This window comes from Phocoena phocoena, chromosome 11, assembly GCF_963924675.1.
Source record: "Phocoena phocoena chromosome 11, mPhoPho1.1, whole genome shotgun sequence".
Lineage (NCBI taxonomy): Eukaryota > Metazoa > Chordata > Mammalia > Artiodactyla > Phocoenidae > Phocoena > Phocoena phocoena.
The window spans coordinates 47,133,557-47,148,556 of record NC_089229.1 but is presented as its reverse complement, the minus strand read 5'-3'; the positions used below and the strand labels follow the sequence as shown (position 1 = coordinate 47,148,556).

At 36.6% G+C, this 15,000-nt stretch overlaps 1 protein-coding gene across 2 annotated transcripts in view; it reads left to right on the top strand.

The window, feature by feature from the left end:
* Positions 1-3,974, top strand: part of RAB3IP (RAB3A interacting protein) — a 50,029-nt gene extending 46,055 nt beyond the window's left edge. For both annotated transcript variants that reach the window (XM_065887126.1, XM_065887127.1), the window contains one exon: positions 3,619-3,974. In XM_065887126.1, the coding sequence (XP_065743198.1) occupies positions 3,619-3,701 (83 nt within the window). In that variant the 3' untranslated portion in view covers positions 3,702-3,974. The remainder of the gene's footprint in view (positions 1-3,618) is intronic.
* The last annotated feature ends 11,026 nt before the right edge of the window (positions 3,975-15,000 follow it).

The following is a 15,000-nucleotide window of genomic DNA, read 5'->3' as shown; positions in this document are numbered from 1 at the left end:
TTCTGTATTTTCTACTTTCACGTGTAAGTTAATAAAGCAGTCCTGAGCGTAATTCTGAGTGGAATAAAGATGACTGTGTTCTAAATCAGCTGAGACATGCGGATGATATATCCAGGATAGTCAGCCCAGGACTCTGCTGGATATTTTTTAATGTAGTCTTTCATGATTACTTATGGTTTTATAGCCGAATGTCTTAAATACCAGGCATAGAAACTAATATGGCCTGACAGCTCAAAAGCAGTGTTTTGTTTTGTGTTTTCTTTAAATATGTATCATTGTTTTAAAACAGAAATAGCAGATACTAGGCTAGGGACAAGTCCATGCCAATTTTGTATTTGAAGCTGTGGGAAATTTTCCTGTTTTTATTTTTCTAAACATTGAAAATTTTCTTATACTTAAAAACTAGTAGATGCCTACTATCTTTCTGTCATGTAAACCAGTGAATCTTAATTCTTTGGAAAAATCAATCATGTTGATAAAAACTTAGTTTAGCGTTTTCAAGCTTTAGTACGTTGAAAATAGTCATTTATTTATAATCCCATATAATTAGGTTTTAATGCATAAAAGAAAAGGGGTGAAACCTGTCTCTAATTAACATTGAATTTCAAAAGCCCACAGAGCATAAAAGCAGTCTTCAAACTATACAGTACTTTTTATGACTTTAATAAAATTTAAATCTTTTTTAATACCTATTGGTAGATAATATGATTTAAGCTGAAGAACAGATGATTTGTGTTAAGTTGTCAAGCATATTTTTTCTCCTTGTTAAAAAAAGAAGTTTTATGTAAAAGAATGAAATTAGAGCACTCCCTAACACCATACACAAAAATAAACTCAAAATGGATTCGAGACCTAAATGTAAGACCGGACACTGTAAAACTCTTAGAGGAAAACATAGGAAGAATACTCTTTGACATAAATCACAGCAGGATCTTTTATGATCCACCTCCTAGAGTAATGGAAACAAAAATAAAGAAATGGAACCTAATGAAACTTCAAAGCTTTTGCACAGCAAAGGAAACCATAAACAAGACGAAAAGACACCCCTCAGAATGGGAGAAAATATTTGCAAACGAATCAACGGACAAAGGATTAATCTCCAAAATACTTAAACAGCTCATGCAGCCCAATATTAAAGAAACAAACAACCCAATCCAAAAATGGGCAGAAGACCTAAATAGACATTTCTCCAAAGAAGATATACAGATAACCAAGAAGCACATGAAAAGCTGCTCAACACCACTAATTATTAGAGAAATGCAAATCAAAACTACAATGAGGTATCACCTCACACCAGTTAGAATGGGCATCATCAGAAAATCTACAAACAGCAAATGCTGGAGAGGGTGTGGAGAAAAGGGAACCCTCTTGCACTGTTGGTAGGAATGTAAATTGGTACAGCCACTATGGAGAACAGTATGGAGTTTCCTTAAAAAACTAAAAATAGAATTACCATATGATCCAACAATCCCACTATTGGGCATATACCTAGAGGAAGCCATAATTCAAAAAGACACATGCACCCCAATGTTCATTGCAGCACTATTTACAATAGCCAAGTCATGGAAGCAACCTAAATGCCCATCGACAGACGAATGGTTAAAGAAGGTGTGGTACATATATACAATGGAATATTACTCAGCCATAAAAAGGAACAAAATTGAGTCATTTGTTGAGACATGGATGGATCTAGAGACTGTCATACAGAGTGAAGTAAGTCAGAAAGAGAAAAACAAATATCGTATATTAACACATGGATGTGGAACCTAGAAGAATGGTACAGATGCACTGGTTTGCAGGGCAGTTGAGACACAGATGTAGAGAACAAATATATGGACCCCAAGGGGGGAAAACCATGGTGGGGTGGGGATGGTGGTGTGCTGAATTGGGTGATTAGGATTGACATGTATACACTGATGTGTATTATATTGATGACTAGTAAGAACCTGCAGTATAAAAAAACAAAAAAAACAACTAATACTAAACTTTCTTTGGGTTATTTGTATGGAAATATGTTAATATAAGTGTTTCAGACATTACATGACATTTCTAAAAATCTTATATGTGCTGCTATAATGTTGTAAGTCATGATTCTAGTTATTACTTTAAAATGTATGTCTCAGAAACAACTAAATTTCCTTGTCAATTGCATTATTATGAACTTTCATCAAATCTTTAACCGTGGTCATTTTTAAGTCTTTTGTCATTTACAGACAGTTCTGGGTGTACTCTGATGCTTTTGCAAAAATGTTCCTATAAAAGGGTTTCATCTTCAGTGAATTCATGGAAAAGACTCTGACAAGTACAGGTTTCTGGTAACTGACTATACTGCTGAACTGAATGAATGAGCATTTTCAGAACTCTAATGGAAAACTGATGAATTCATAAAAGTGCTAACAAAAGGTCAAGATGGAAAAAAAAATTACATGGGACTGAGTGAACTGATGAGGATGATTATAATTTTTGTGACTTTCTGTTTGAATAAAAAAAGAAAAGAAAAAAGTTTTTGTAGGGAAGAATGAAAGGTACTCTACTTTGTGAAAACAGGAAGAAAGGATCATGAGTGGTTGTGGTGATGGTGATAAAAGTGATATCTTGTCTGGTTCCTCTTACCCTTTCACTTCACAGCATTTGTTACACATTGTATACTGAGTGGGTTTGTCGTAAATTATTGTTAATTTTACAGTCTGTTTATTATCTGTGCCTTGTGCTAAAAAGGATTTAAGGCAGTTAAATATAAAGCAGGGTTTCTCAGCCTTGGTACTATTATTATTTTAAACTGGATAATTCTTTGTTGTGGGAGACTGTCTTGTGCATTGTAGGATGTTTAATAGCATCCCTGGGCTTTACTCACTAGATGCTAGTAATGAAAAATATATCCAGACATTGCCAAATGCACACCTGGGGACACATTCTCCCAGGTTGAGAACCACTGATCTAAATCAATCTAATCTGATCATATGTCAGAGAGAGACCTTTTATTATCTAAAACATAGAGCAAATTTCTTCCCACTTATAGAGGGGACTTTCAGAAGCACAGATAATTAAAATTTACAGTTTATCCTCTGCATTTATTTTTATTTCTAATTGAGCCATACACAGAATCTTTCCCTATTATTACTCACAAAGAATGTTACTAAGTTCTCTGGACTGTCTCTTGTTTTCCTTTTTTTCCTGTTTACTCTGTTGGTTTTAATGAAAAGTGAAAAATGGCCAAGATACAGCAAACTATAGCAAGAAGATGCATAAGTTAGATAATAACTCTTGTGTAATTGCGCATTGAGTGTAGTTACTCAAGAAGGCAGCAGCATTGCCAGTTACTCAGGACATTGAGATGCCTGCCTTCTTTTGGGCTAAAATGGTAGTCAGTCATTGATGTATCTAACAAATCGTTGTAACAAAATTGGTAAATACTGCTTATTTATTCATAAAACTGGGATGCTCACAAGTACATGGAGAAGTTAGTGTGAAGCAGTGATAGCATGTCTAAGCATTAGGTACATCATTAGGAGATGCCCAACTGGCATTTCAGCTAATCTTAAATTTTCAGTGAAACAGATTAAAAATAATTAAGATAATAGTTTATGATTTATGTGTTTCTCTTTTCTGTTTGTATAGTTGATCAAATGTTTTGGGAAGTTATGCAGTTGAGAAAAGAGATGTCATTGGCAAAGCTGGGATATTTCAAAGAGGAACTGTGATGCTCTGCCTGGGACCATGCATGAACCTCCCTGAAGACCTGGAAAATGACTGAATATTTTTATGGTTACTTGATATTTATTTCCTTTCAAGGAGTGGGTCCAAGACTTTTTCCCTCTTTTGCAAATTACACTGAAAAGTGCTATGATTTCTTTTAAACTGACCTATGCTGTGTTTGCTTATTTAGTTGAACACACTATAAAGAATTACAGGTGTACTAGTGATTGTAATTTATAGTTGCAAAAAAAAGCTAAATAAATAAATATTAGATTGAGTGTATTTTTGCTTTCTCTTCTAGCTCTGACATGATATATAGGGTCAGCTGAATATATTGAATTGTAGTTTTCAAACTTCATAGCAGCCTGCAAAAGACAAGAAGGGTAAGTGAACAGGATCAGCTTCCTTCCCCCCCCCACTACAATGACTCTATTTTTGTCTGTTTTATATGTTAGGATTGAAAAAACATTTTATTTAAAGAAAGATTTCTTCTGAAAAGAAAGTTACTTTTATTCATTCTGTTCTCTGTAACTTAAAGAATCCCTTTATTATGGTGATTAATAGAGGACAATCACAGTTTATTCTAGAGATGCATTCTTGAACATCTTGATGTAGTATATTTATACTTTACATACATTGAGCACTGTAGTAATCATTGAGAGGGTATAAAGATAAATTAGGAGTTTGATGTGTGCTCAGGGGAGTTGGAAAGGGTGTGGGTTGAAAGAGTGATACTTGCAAAGGATACACTGATCACAGAGCCACTCGATCTGTCAGTTTCAAATTGTAAAACAAATGGTGTGGAAAAGCAAAAAGAAGAAATGAGAAACCACTTTAGTCCCTCCATCTAGAGAAAGCTACTCAATATTTTTGAAGAATAGACTTTCAGATATTTTCTACCTATGTGTGTACATTTCTGAAACAAAAAGTAGACTTTCTTTTTTTTTTACTTAAAAATTCTACAAATCTGGATCAATGTAAGGTTTTGATGATAGGACGTTAATTAATTGTGTTTGGAGATTAGTTTGTTTTAAATTTCTTTTTCATGTCATAATGCTGTGATGAGGATCCTTATGTATACTTCTTTGAACATTGTTGGCTTATTTCCTTCATATAGATGCCTAGAAGTAAAATTGTTGGGTCAAGCAAGGTACATGTGTATTTTAAAATATTTGATCTGCATTGCCAAATTGCCATCTAGAAAAGTTGAACCAATTTATATTCACAGTAGATGTGTATGAGAGAACTGGTGTTCTGAAGGTGGTATTACTTTCAGTCCTGTCTCAAAGGTTTGGTCAACCTTACGTATAGATGACTCAGTCACCAGGATGGATGGAAGCGCACAGACAAAAGGATATTTGAGAATGGTATGGTAGAAACCATCATTACCATGCCCAGCTCAAGAATATGAAATTGAACATGAAAAGAAATTTGAAACTAGAATTTTAAGTCTTGATAGTTCATGTGAGGGCATAATAAACATGTGCTCAGACTTTCAAAGCTTCAGAAGATTTTCCACACAAAGATGCAAATTAAAAACACTTTGGGGGGACTTCCGTGGTGGCACACTGGTGAAGAATCTGCCTGCCAATACAGGGGACTCGGGTTTGAGCCCTGGTCTGGGAAGATCCCACATGCTAAGACCGTGTACCACGACTACCGAGCCTGTGCTCTAGAATCTGCGAGCCACAACTCCTGAGCCCACGCGCCACAGCTACTGAAGCCTGCATGCCCTAGAGCCCGCATGCCGCAACTACTGAGCCTGTGTGATGCAACTACTGAAGCTCATGCACCTAGAGCCTGTGCTCCACAAGAGAAGCCACTGCAATGAGAGGCCAGTGCACCACAACGAAGAGTAGTCCCCGCTCACCGCAACTAGAGAAAGCCTGTGCGCAGCAACAAAGACCCAACGCAGCTGGAAAAAAAAAAATTGGGGGAGCTTCCCTGGCGGTCCAGTGGTTAAGACTCCACGCTCCCAATGCAGGGGGCACACGTTCGATCCCTGGTCAGGGAACTAGGATCCTGCATGCCACATGGCATGGCCAATAAAGAAATAAATTTAAAAAAAAAAAACAAAAAAAAAACTTTTGGAGAAAATACTAAAACTAAAAGAGAAACAAATCCAGGAGATGCTTTGAGATTTGGGAAGAAAAGTGATCAGATACGTAGAGAAAGTTTGTTGATAACTTTAAAAGAATAAAAAAGTAAGGCTAAAGAAAAATTTAAAACATCAGGTAGATCCATAACAATCTAGAACTAAAATTATTTGCAGCATCAACACAATGGGAATGGGAGAAGACCAGAGAGCATGGGGATATATTAAAGTTCTTGTTAGATGAAAAATGGAGATAATCAGTTAAAAGTGAAGAGACCAAGTAGAGAAAGACTATGATATGGAAATAAAAAGTAAGTAAAAATATAGTCAAGTTGGATTAAAGTATATGATAACAAAGCATAAGGACATGGAAATGTTGGAATAAAAGAATGGAAAAAAGATGCCAGGAAAATACCAAAAGAAAGCTAGAGTGGTTATACTGTTATCAGAAAAGAACATGATAGGACAAAAATATTATTAGACATAGAGTTGGGTTTTACATAATACTAAAAATTGAGTGCACCAAGAAGACTTAATGAGAAAACAGAAATAATAAAAATGGAGAAATTTTAAAATACTAAGAGCTGACTAATAATAGCAGAACTTACAAGGATACAGAGAAAGTGCTTCAAGGAAAAGTTTATAGCTTTAAATCCTTATTTATATTTTTAAAATGAGCTGAGTGTCCAATTAAAGAAGTTATAGGAGAACAAGATGAAGGAGATAAGAGCAGAAATAGAAAACAAGACTGCAGTAGAAGATCATCAAAGCTATTGAGTCTTTGAAAAGATGAACAAAATAGACAAAACTTTCTGGCAAGTTTATCCTGGAGAAAGAGAAAATGCACAAATAACCCATACAGGGAATGAAAAGGTCTGTGTCACTGCACATACTAACGGATGTTATGAACAACATGGCAATAAGTTTCAAAATTTAGGCAAAAGGGAAAATTCCTAGAAAAAATGTGTTATATTTTGGTTAAGAAGAAGTCAGAAGCCTGAGCAGTACTACTACTATTAAAGGAAAGCAAGTAGTTAGAAATCCTTCTGTGAAGAAAACTCTAGGCATAGGTGGTTTTACCAAACTTTATGGGTATTCTAATCTTAGATATATTCTGGAGAACAGAATGTCTCCTACATCAAAAACCAATATAACTGATAGTAAAACTAGATGGAGGCAATACAAAAAAGGAAAATTATAGGCCCGTTTTGTCGTGAATATATATGCAAAGGCAAACTGAACGTAATATACTGAGCAAGTGGTGTTTATTCCAGGAATACAAAGATGGTATATTAGAAAATTTATAAATATTTGCTGCATTTACAGAATAAAAGTGAAAAGCCAGCTAATCAATAGATGGAGAAAAACATTTGATAAAAATACTCATTAATAACTTTTAGTAATCTGTAGATGAAAGGGTACTTCTCAGCTTGGTAAAGGGTATCTTCAAGCATCCTATAATAAACATCACCCTAAGAGAGGAAACATTAGAGACATTCTCTCTGAAATGAACAATAGAACAATAGAATAAAGATGACCGCTGTCTTCACTTTTATTCAGAATTGTACTATAAATGTTAGCCAGTGCAGCACCATGAGGAAGATAAAGATATTGGAAAGGAGAAAGTAAACTGTCATTATTTGCTTATGATGTGATTATCTACATAGGAAATTTAAAAAATCTTCCATCAAATTATTAGGTGGCTAAATATGGGATCAGTATATAATTGTGAATTATTCTTACATACACCAACCTCAAACAATTAGAAAATAGACTTTTTAAGACCAAACAATTGCAGACAATTCTAAAGTGCTAAGTAATCTAACCAAAGATTAGATTTGTTTAGATTACTGTGTAATCTGTACACAGACCTGTGTACAGAAAGTTATACAACTTCACTAAAAGACAGTAAGGAGGACTGGATTGATCCTATGTTCATGGATAGAAAGACAATATGAAAGACGTTAATTCTCTCCAAGTTGATATATAGATTTAGTGCATCTCCAAACTAAATCCCAACATTTCCCCTTGAATTGACAAAATGAAATTTATGTGACGTGGTGAAGGATGAAGAATGACCAAGGCACTTTTGAATAAAAAGAAAGGAGGGATAATTTGTCCTGGGAGAAGGACTTCTTATAAGGCTGAAGTACTTAAGAGTGTGATGTGAGTGCAGAAACAGGAAAAATGGCCAGTGGAATAGAATAGAGAGCCCCAATGCAGACCCATGCATAGGTGTAAATTTCACATGACAGAGGCATGGTAGATGAATGATAGGACTATTAAGTAGAGCTGACAAAAAAAGAGGAATATACAGAATTGGATCTCTTCTTCACACCATACATAAAAACAACTGTTTTAATTGTCCTGAAACTTTAGAAATTTTGATGTAGAAAATATAGTTAAAACTATAGGTGAAACATTTCAAAAACGTAGGTGAATATCTTCGTGATGCTGCTTTAAGAAGGACTTCTTAAACTGGAAGCAAAAGAGACCATGAAAGATAAATAAATGTAAAAGAAAATAGTGCTTTATTATAAATTATTAATTTAGACGTATTAAAGCCAAACTGTAAACTGTAAGAAGAAATCTGCAAAACTCATAACCGATAATCGGTTAATATTAAGAATATATACAGAAATTCTACAAATCCATAAGAAAAAAAACAACAGAAAAATGGCCGAAAGACTGAAACAGGTCCTTCGCAGAATTGGAAGTGCATATGGGCCAAACACATATTAAGAGGTTTTCATTTCTGTTAATAATCAGATAAACTAAGTCAAGACCTCTGTGATATGTTTAACTTTATCCAACCAGCAAAAGTTAAAAAATGCAACACAGTCAAGTTTTGAAGAGAATTTCAGTCAACAGGATTACTCATATATTGCTAATGGGAATGTTAATGTGTATCTACTACTGAAAAACCATTCATTTGAGAAGTTGAACAGTTGCCCATAGCCTAGCAATTCCACTTTTAGGAACATACTCGAGAAATACTTGCACAAAGTGTCCCAGAATACATATATAATAATGTCCTGGGAAAAACCCAAAGTCCATCTACAGGAGGGTAAAGTATTGTGTGCTCACATGGAACATGGCAACATAAATTGAATGAAAAAGTAAAACACTCAGAAGGCTACACATGGCATAATACTTTTCTCATGAAGTTCAAAAACTAAAACAGTTGTTTAGGCATCTGTGTCTATGAGACAAAACTATTAATAAAAAAACACAAGATAGTAATAAAGTTCAGGATAGGGTTACCTTTGGATGAGGGGGAGATAAGGAGAGAGAACTGAGAGCAGCAAATATGTGAGTAAATCACTGTTAATGTTCTAGTCCCTGGATTGGATGATGGGTTCATTTGTCATTTAAAGTAAATGCATGAACAAATGAATTAATAGAATCATGCACAGACCATGATGGTGGGGTGTTACAAACCAAGGATTATGACTAGTCCAATTATATAAACCTGAATTCCAAAACCTAAAAGGGATAACAGGACCTGTTGATGAATTGGAAGAAGGAAAGGAAAGAGAAGTCGGTTCTGAATCCTAGGCTTTTGGCTTTAGCTATTGCTGCAATTTACTGAGATGAGCAGACCTGGGATGGGGCATATTACACATGGTGGAATAGAGACAAGAATTTAGTGTCTGACACATTGTTTGAGATGCCCGTTAAGCATCAAAGTGGAAATGTTAAGTGGGTATTGGATATACAAGTCTAAATTCAATGATATGGTCAGGCCAGCAGATAAGTTTGAGAGTAGTTAGCCATGAGATCAGACGAGAGCTTTAGGGATACTTTGGAGTCAGAGAAGTACGGCACCGGGCCCTGAGCTATGACAGAGAGAGGAAAAGCCTACGAAAAAGACTTGACTACAGAGGAGCTAGTTGGAATGACAAGGCGGAGGAGAGGGTAGAGTTAGGGTGCTGACTAACAATTTAGATTCTTGAGAGTATTTCTATAAAGAATTTAATTGCCCTGATTACCAATTCTGAAAAAAGAGGGAAAGACTTTGATACATTTCTATAAGTAAGTTCAGAGCTGGGGAGAGAACCTGGCCCAGTGGAGAGAACTCTGGATTGGGAGTTGCTCAGAAGACATACATTCTGGTCCAGGCTTGGTTCCCCCAAACCTGAGAGGTTAGGCAGGTGGCCACTCCTCTCTGACCTCCTCCATAAAGCTGGATCAAGCATTCTCCAAGCATCTCTCCCAGCTCTGAAAACCCACAGCCTTTGTCTAAGCATCTACACTGAAAGAACAAAGGTTTGTTCAGTCCTGGAAAGAAGTTGCAACCACCAACCTACCCACTTCCACACCACCATGTAAATCCTGTGTTTTTTTGTTTTGTGCACTCAGTCTAAAACGGGTCTGCTTTTATTCAGAAGCTTTTATTTTCAAAGATTTCTTCACTGTTTTTCCCTACATAGATTTTTTTCTTTCCTATAAGGCACAATGTTTAAAACAGTCCAAAGCAGTATGAATATGTATTTGTATTTAACGTTTGTGCTAGAAAATACTTTTTTGTTTTCCTCATGGGATGCAGTACCATCTTAAGAGATGCTGAGTTTCTTGTCTTTGATATGTGGGCAAATAAAGACCCAGTAATATCTACAATTTGTAGAACTTCTAGAAAGAGAATTCCTCCACACTAAATCCATTCATTCATTCACACATATTTGAGAGTCTTATATGTGTCAGGAGCTGTTGTAGGTGTTACAGGAGCAGCAGTGAGCAAGACAGGCAAGGTCCGAGTTCTCCTGGAGCTCTCAGTGTAGTGAGAAATGGACAAATAGACAAATGTTAAAAGATGGGACACGTTCTCTCTACATAATTAAAATGGGATAATGGCTAGAGAATGAATGACTACTTCAGGTTAGGTGGTGAGGAAAGGCCACATTTGGACTTGACATTTTTAGGCAGGGCTCTGAGGAGATCCGTTCTTGAGAAGGGAGGAGAGTAGGGAGAGCATTTTAAAGCTGGTGTAAACCCCTGAGGAAGAAACAAAAAGCGGCAAGAAGAGCTGGTGTGCAGTTGGTGGTAGGAAGAGAAAATTGGAAGGTTAAGCAGGGCCCGACTGTGTAGGTCTTTCTCAGTCATGGTTGGAAATTGGGAGCTTTCTGTGACAGCTGTGGTCAAGCTCTAGCTGGCTCTTTCTCAGCACAGCTTTTAAATACTGGAATCCCCAGATTTTTGCCCTGGGCCCCTTTCTCTTTCAATATTCTTTAGATCGTCTCATTTAGGCTCACGGTCTTAAAAACTTTATGTAACCATTGCTCATAACTGTGCATCTCCAACCCTGGCATTAATCCTTCCCTAGCTTCAGACTCTTGCATCCATTTGCCTATAAAGTCACTCCACTTGGATTGCAAATGGGCATCTCAGATCTAACATGGCTGAATACCTGCCCAGTTGCTTAAGCAACTATCTAGGGCTTATTCTTGATTTCTCCATTTCTGTCACCACCACCCCAGTCCAATCCATCAGCAAGTCCCGTCACCTCTCTCCAAAACATATCTTGGATCCATCCACTCCTCTCCGTGTCCACTACGTCCACTCAGTCCAAGCCATCATCATCTTTCACCTGGACTCCTGCAATAATCTCTTACTTGGTGTCCTTGCTTCCACTCCTGCCCTTCTACAATCACTGACAGCACCCAACGTGATCCTTTTAAAAACAAAAATCAGAATGTCACTTCCTACTTAATGTCCTCTCATGGCTTCTTAGAAAAAAAAATCCAGGGACTTCCCTGGTGGTCCAGTGATTAAGACTCCACGCTTCCACTGCAGGGGGTGCATGTTTGATCCCTGGTCAGGGAACTAAGATCCTGCATGCTGCATGGTGTGGCCAAAAAAAAAAGGAAAAATAAATCCATAAACCCAAACTCAACCCAAACTCATTAAGTTTCCACAGTGGTTATTGTTAACAGAGAAATAATAAAAATCAGCTTGGAAAACAATGCATGAACCTATTTAAAATGAAAAAAATATCAGAGAAGAGGAGCAAGCTTGCTAAAGAATAGAAACCCTTGCCAAAGGCAGCTATCAAGGAAGTACAAGCCCACAAACACTGAGTTCAAGAGGAAGGACTGTGATATGAATACGAGAATTCTGGAGCTATCAGTCTCAGGGACAGTCTTAAGAGAGACAAGGTTCCCATCATTACATCCCCAGATTTAACCACAGCTGCTCAGCTTTCATCTATATATCTATTGATGTTCTTAGGAAATGTCAATACCAAAACAAATCCAAATGACAACTACGTTAGATTGCTGTTCAAGAGAATGAGTCTCCATTGAATTTGTGCAGAATGGGATGCCCAACAGAATCGGAAAATCTTAGACCATTGGAGATGTAAAGACCAGAATCAAGGAAATATGGGTAATATTTGTTATTTACTGTGAGGGATAAACTTCCACTTAAATCCCAGTTGCCTCCAGCTGCATTGTGCTCAGCTGTGTGCTCTGGACTCATTAATTAATAGAGAGGTATTTTCTAGCCCTTCCAACATCTTTCTTCCAAATTCTCTTTGCTTTCCTCAAACCCTGTTGGTTGTTACAATTTAGTCTCCAACCCAGATGTTGCAAACTGAAGGCTGAATTACCCTTTCATATGTGTGCTATTTGTCCTTGACAATGTTTTGGTGTATTGTTCGGTTTGTTTTGTTTTTAAACGTATTCGTTGCAACATTTAAAAATGAGATTTAAAATTAAAATCTGCATTTCCAGCTTCTCTTTTAAAGTTGGCCCTTTCAAGAACCTTGAGTCCATATCCTTGAGTGGCAGCATGTGGAGGAAGCCGAGTGACACTCCACCTGTTGGGCGGCTCTACCCTTAGGGCAGGTACTCTCTGGTTTGCTCTCTGCTCCACCACCCCTAAGTGTCTCCCTGATGAGACACAGCTAAGGGTCAGTTGTCGGTTATAAATACGCTCTCATGGTTGTTTTTTTGCTTATTTTGACCCATTTTACTCACTTACCCGCCTGGTCCTATAATTATTTGAGATTGGGACTCCAATTCTCACCTTTGTCTCTCAGCTTATTAAATGGAATCTAATTTCTTTCCTATCACTCATTACTCTGCTGCTGACTATGTGAAGTCTCTGGGTGAACTGCTGGATAGAATCCAGAATCATCATCTGGCAGAGGATATAGTATAGTGACTTAACGTCCAACAGCCTCCAGAAAACTTGGCTGGGAGCTTCCAGCTAAAACATAGGCTACATGTTTTAGACATCTTAATTCATACTGCACCTAAAGGCATAGAAGTCCTTTTAAAAAATCACATTTGATTTCTCCCTTGCTCCCCATATCCAGTTGGTAGCCAACTCTTCTTGGTTCTATAGCATCTTCAGGCTTTGTTACTGCCTATCTGGATTTGCAGTAGCTTCTCAGCTGGTGTAAATTTAGTTACTGCCCCAATCAACACACTCTAACACAGCTTCTTTCTAAATTAGACTTAATTATATCATGCATCACAACTACCCAAATAGAAAATATCAATAGATATGCTTAGAATGAATATGCATGGAATCAAATTCAGATTTAGCCTAACATTCAAAAGCTACCCAAACCCTTCTTCAGCCTACTTCTCATCTTTTTTCTCACTCCACCATCCATACACCGTAACTCCAGTCGCTGTACCTGGGCTTTCTCCCCTCCAAGCCATTGCTCATGTTTTTAAAAACATGTCCATTGTTTAAGTCTCTTCAAATCCCAGCTCTTTATGACACCTTTCCAGATCCTCCCAGATGAAATTAACCTTTCCTTCCTCTGTTTTCTTGGGATGTTTTCCCCAGCTCTTATCAGAGTCTGCCTTTTTCCCCAGCTCTTATCAGAGTTACAGTTCCTTGTATTTTTCTCATGCCCTGCATTTGAGCCTATGGAGGGCAGGGACCATAATTTACACATCTTTTTATTTCCTGCACCCAGCAGAGAGTTTAGCACAAGTTGCACTGAAACAAATAGAAAATCTATTTCTTGAAGCAACTTAATGACTTGTCCTTAAAGATCTGGGGTCCAATATAACTTTCAAAATAGGATTCTAAGCCTCTTTTTTTCCCCAGGATAAAATTAATTTTTTTGTTTAAACAGTTTATATGTGTGAAGTTTTAAAATACTTATTGGGAAGTATACCACATCACCCATACCAATTCTAACAAAAATGAAATAATCTGACAAATGCAGAATGTGGGACATTATGTAAGACAGTGCTCCAGGACTGTTAAGCAAGTGTCAATGTTATAAAAACCAACCAACCAAAAATGACAAGGATATATATATATATATATATATATATAGAGAGAGAGAGAGAGAGAGAGAGAGAGAGAGACAAAAAGCAAAAGTGAGAAAATATTAGCAATTAGTAAATCTAGATGAAGTGTACAGGGTATTTCATGGTACTATTCTTGGAGTTCTTCTATAGGTTAAAAACTTTCAAAATAAAAAGTTGGGGAAAAAGGAAACAGGAAGGAGCTGAAAGGACTAGTTTAATTTCCTAACTGTATTCCTTTTAGTCTATTATTAGATAAGTTAATAGCTAAATAGTGAAAACAAAACATTTATTTGGGTATACCTTTATATTTAGGATTAAACCAGCTAGGAGTGAACCACATAGTTGGTTGTAAGAATTACTAAATCAGAAATGCAGTTTTATTGCTCATTAGAGGGACTTCGCATACTTTATGGTTTCTACTTTCAAAGAAAATAAACTGGAGGAAATGAACGAGGTGCGTATCAAGGAATTTTTCACTGCGAGATTTGGAAATATTTAACAAATCCTAACTTTTCATTATCACAAGCCTCGGTATCTATGAAAGTGATTATATTGATTTGCCCTCTTTCTCTAGGTGAAAAAAAAAGCCCCTATATCTTTGCCAGGCTGTAGCTAAATCGATCTGGTTGATGGAGGCAGAGAAATAAATATATTGGTGTAAAAGGACAAATAGGAGATAAGGCTGTATATTTATTGCCCATTTATGTAATTACATGTGTCACTAAGGACAAAGGTCCTTAAAACAAAGACGAAAGGCAGAGTAGAAACAGTTCCCTATAGAAAGAGAGATGGATTTTCTACCACTTCCCTCTTCATGAATTTTTCTTTTGCGTGGTTACATATCCTTCTAGTTTTATGATCACATTTGAAAACTTAACCATCTTTTTGGGCACAGTTTGATGGCTGAAGATATGCTTCACTCCAATAAAAAGA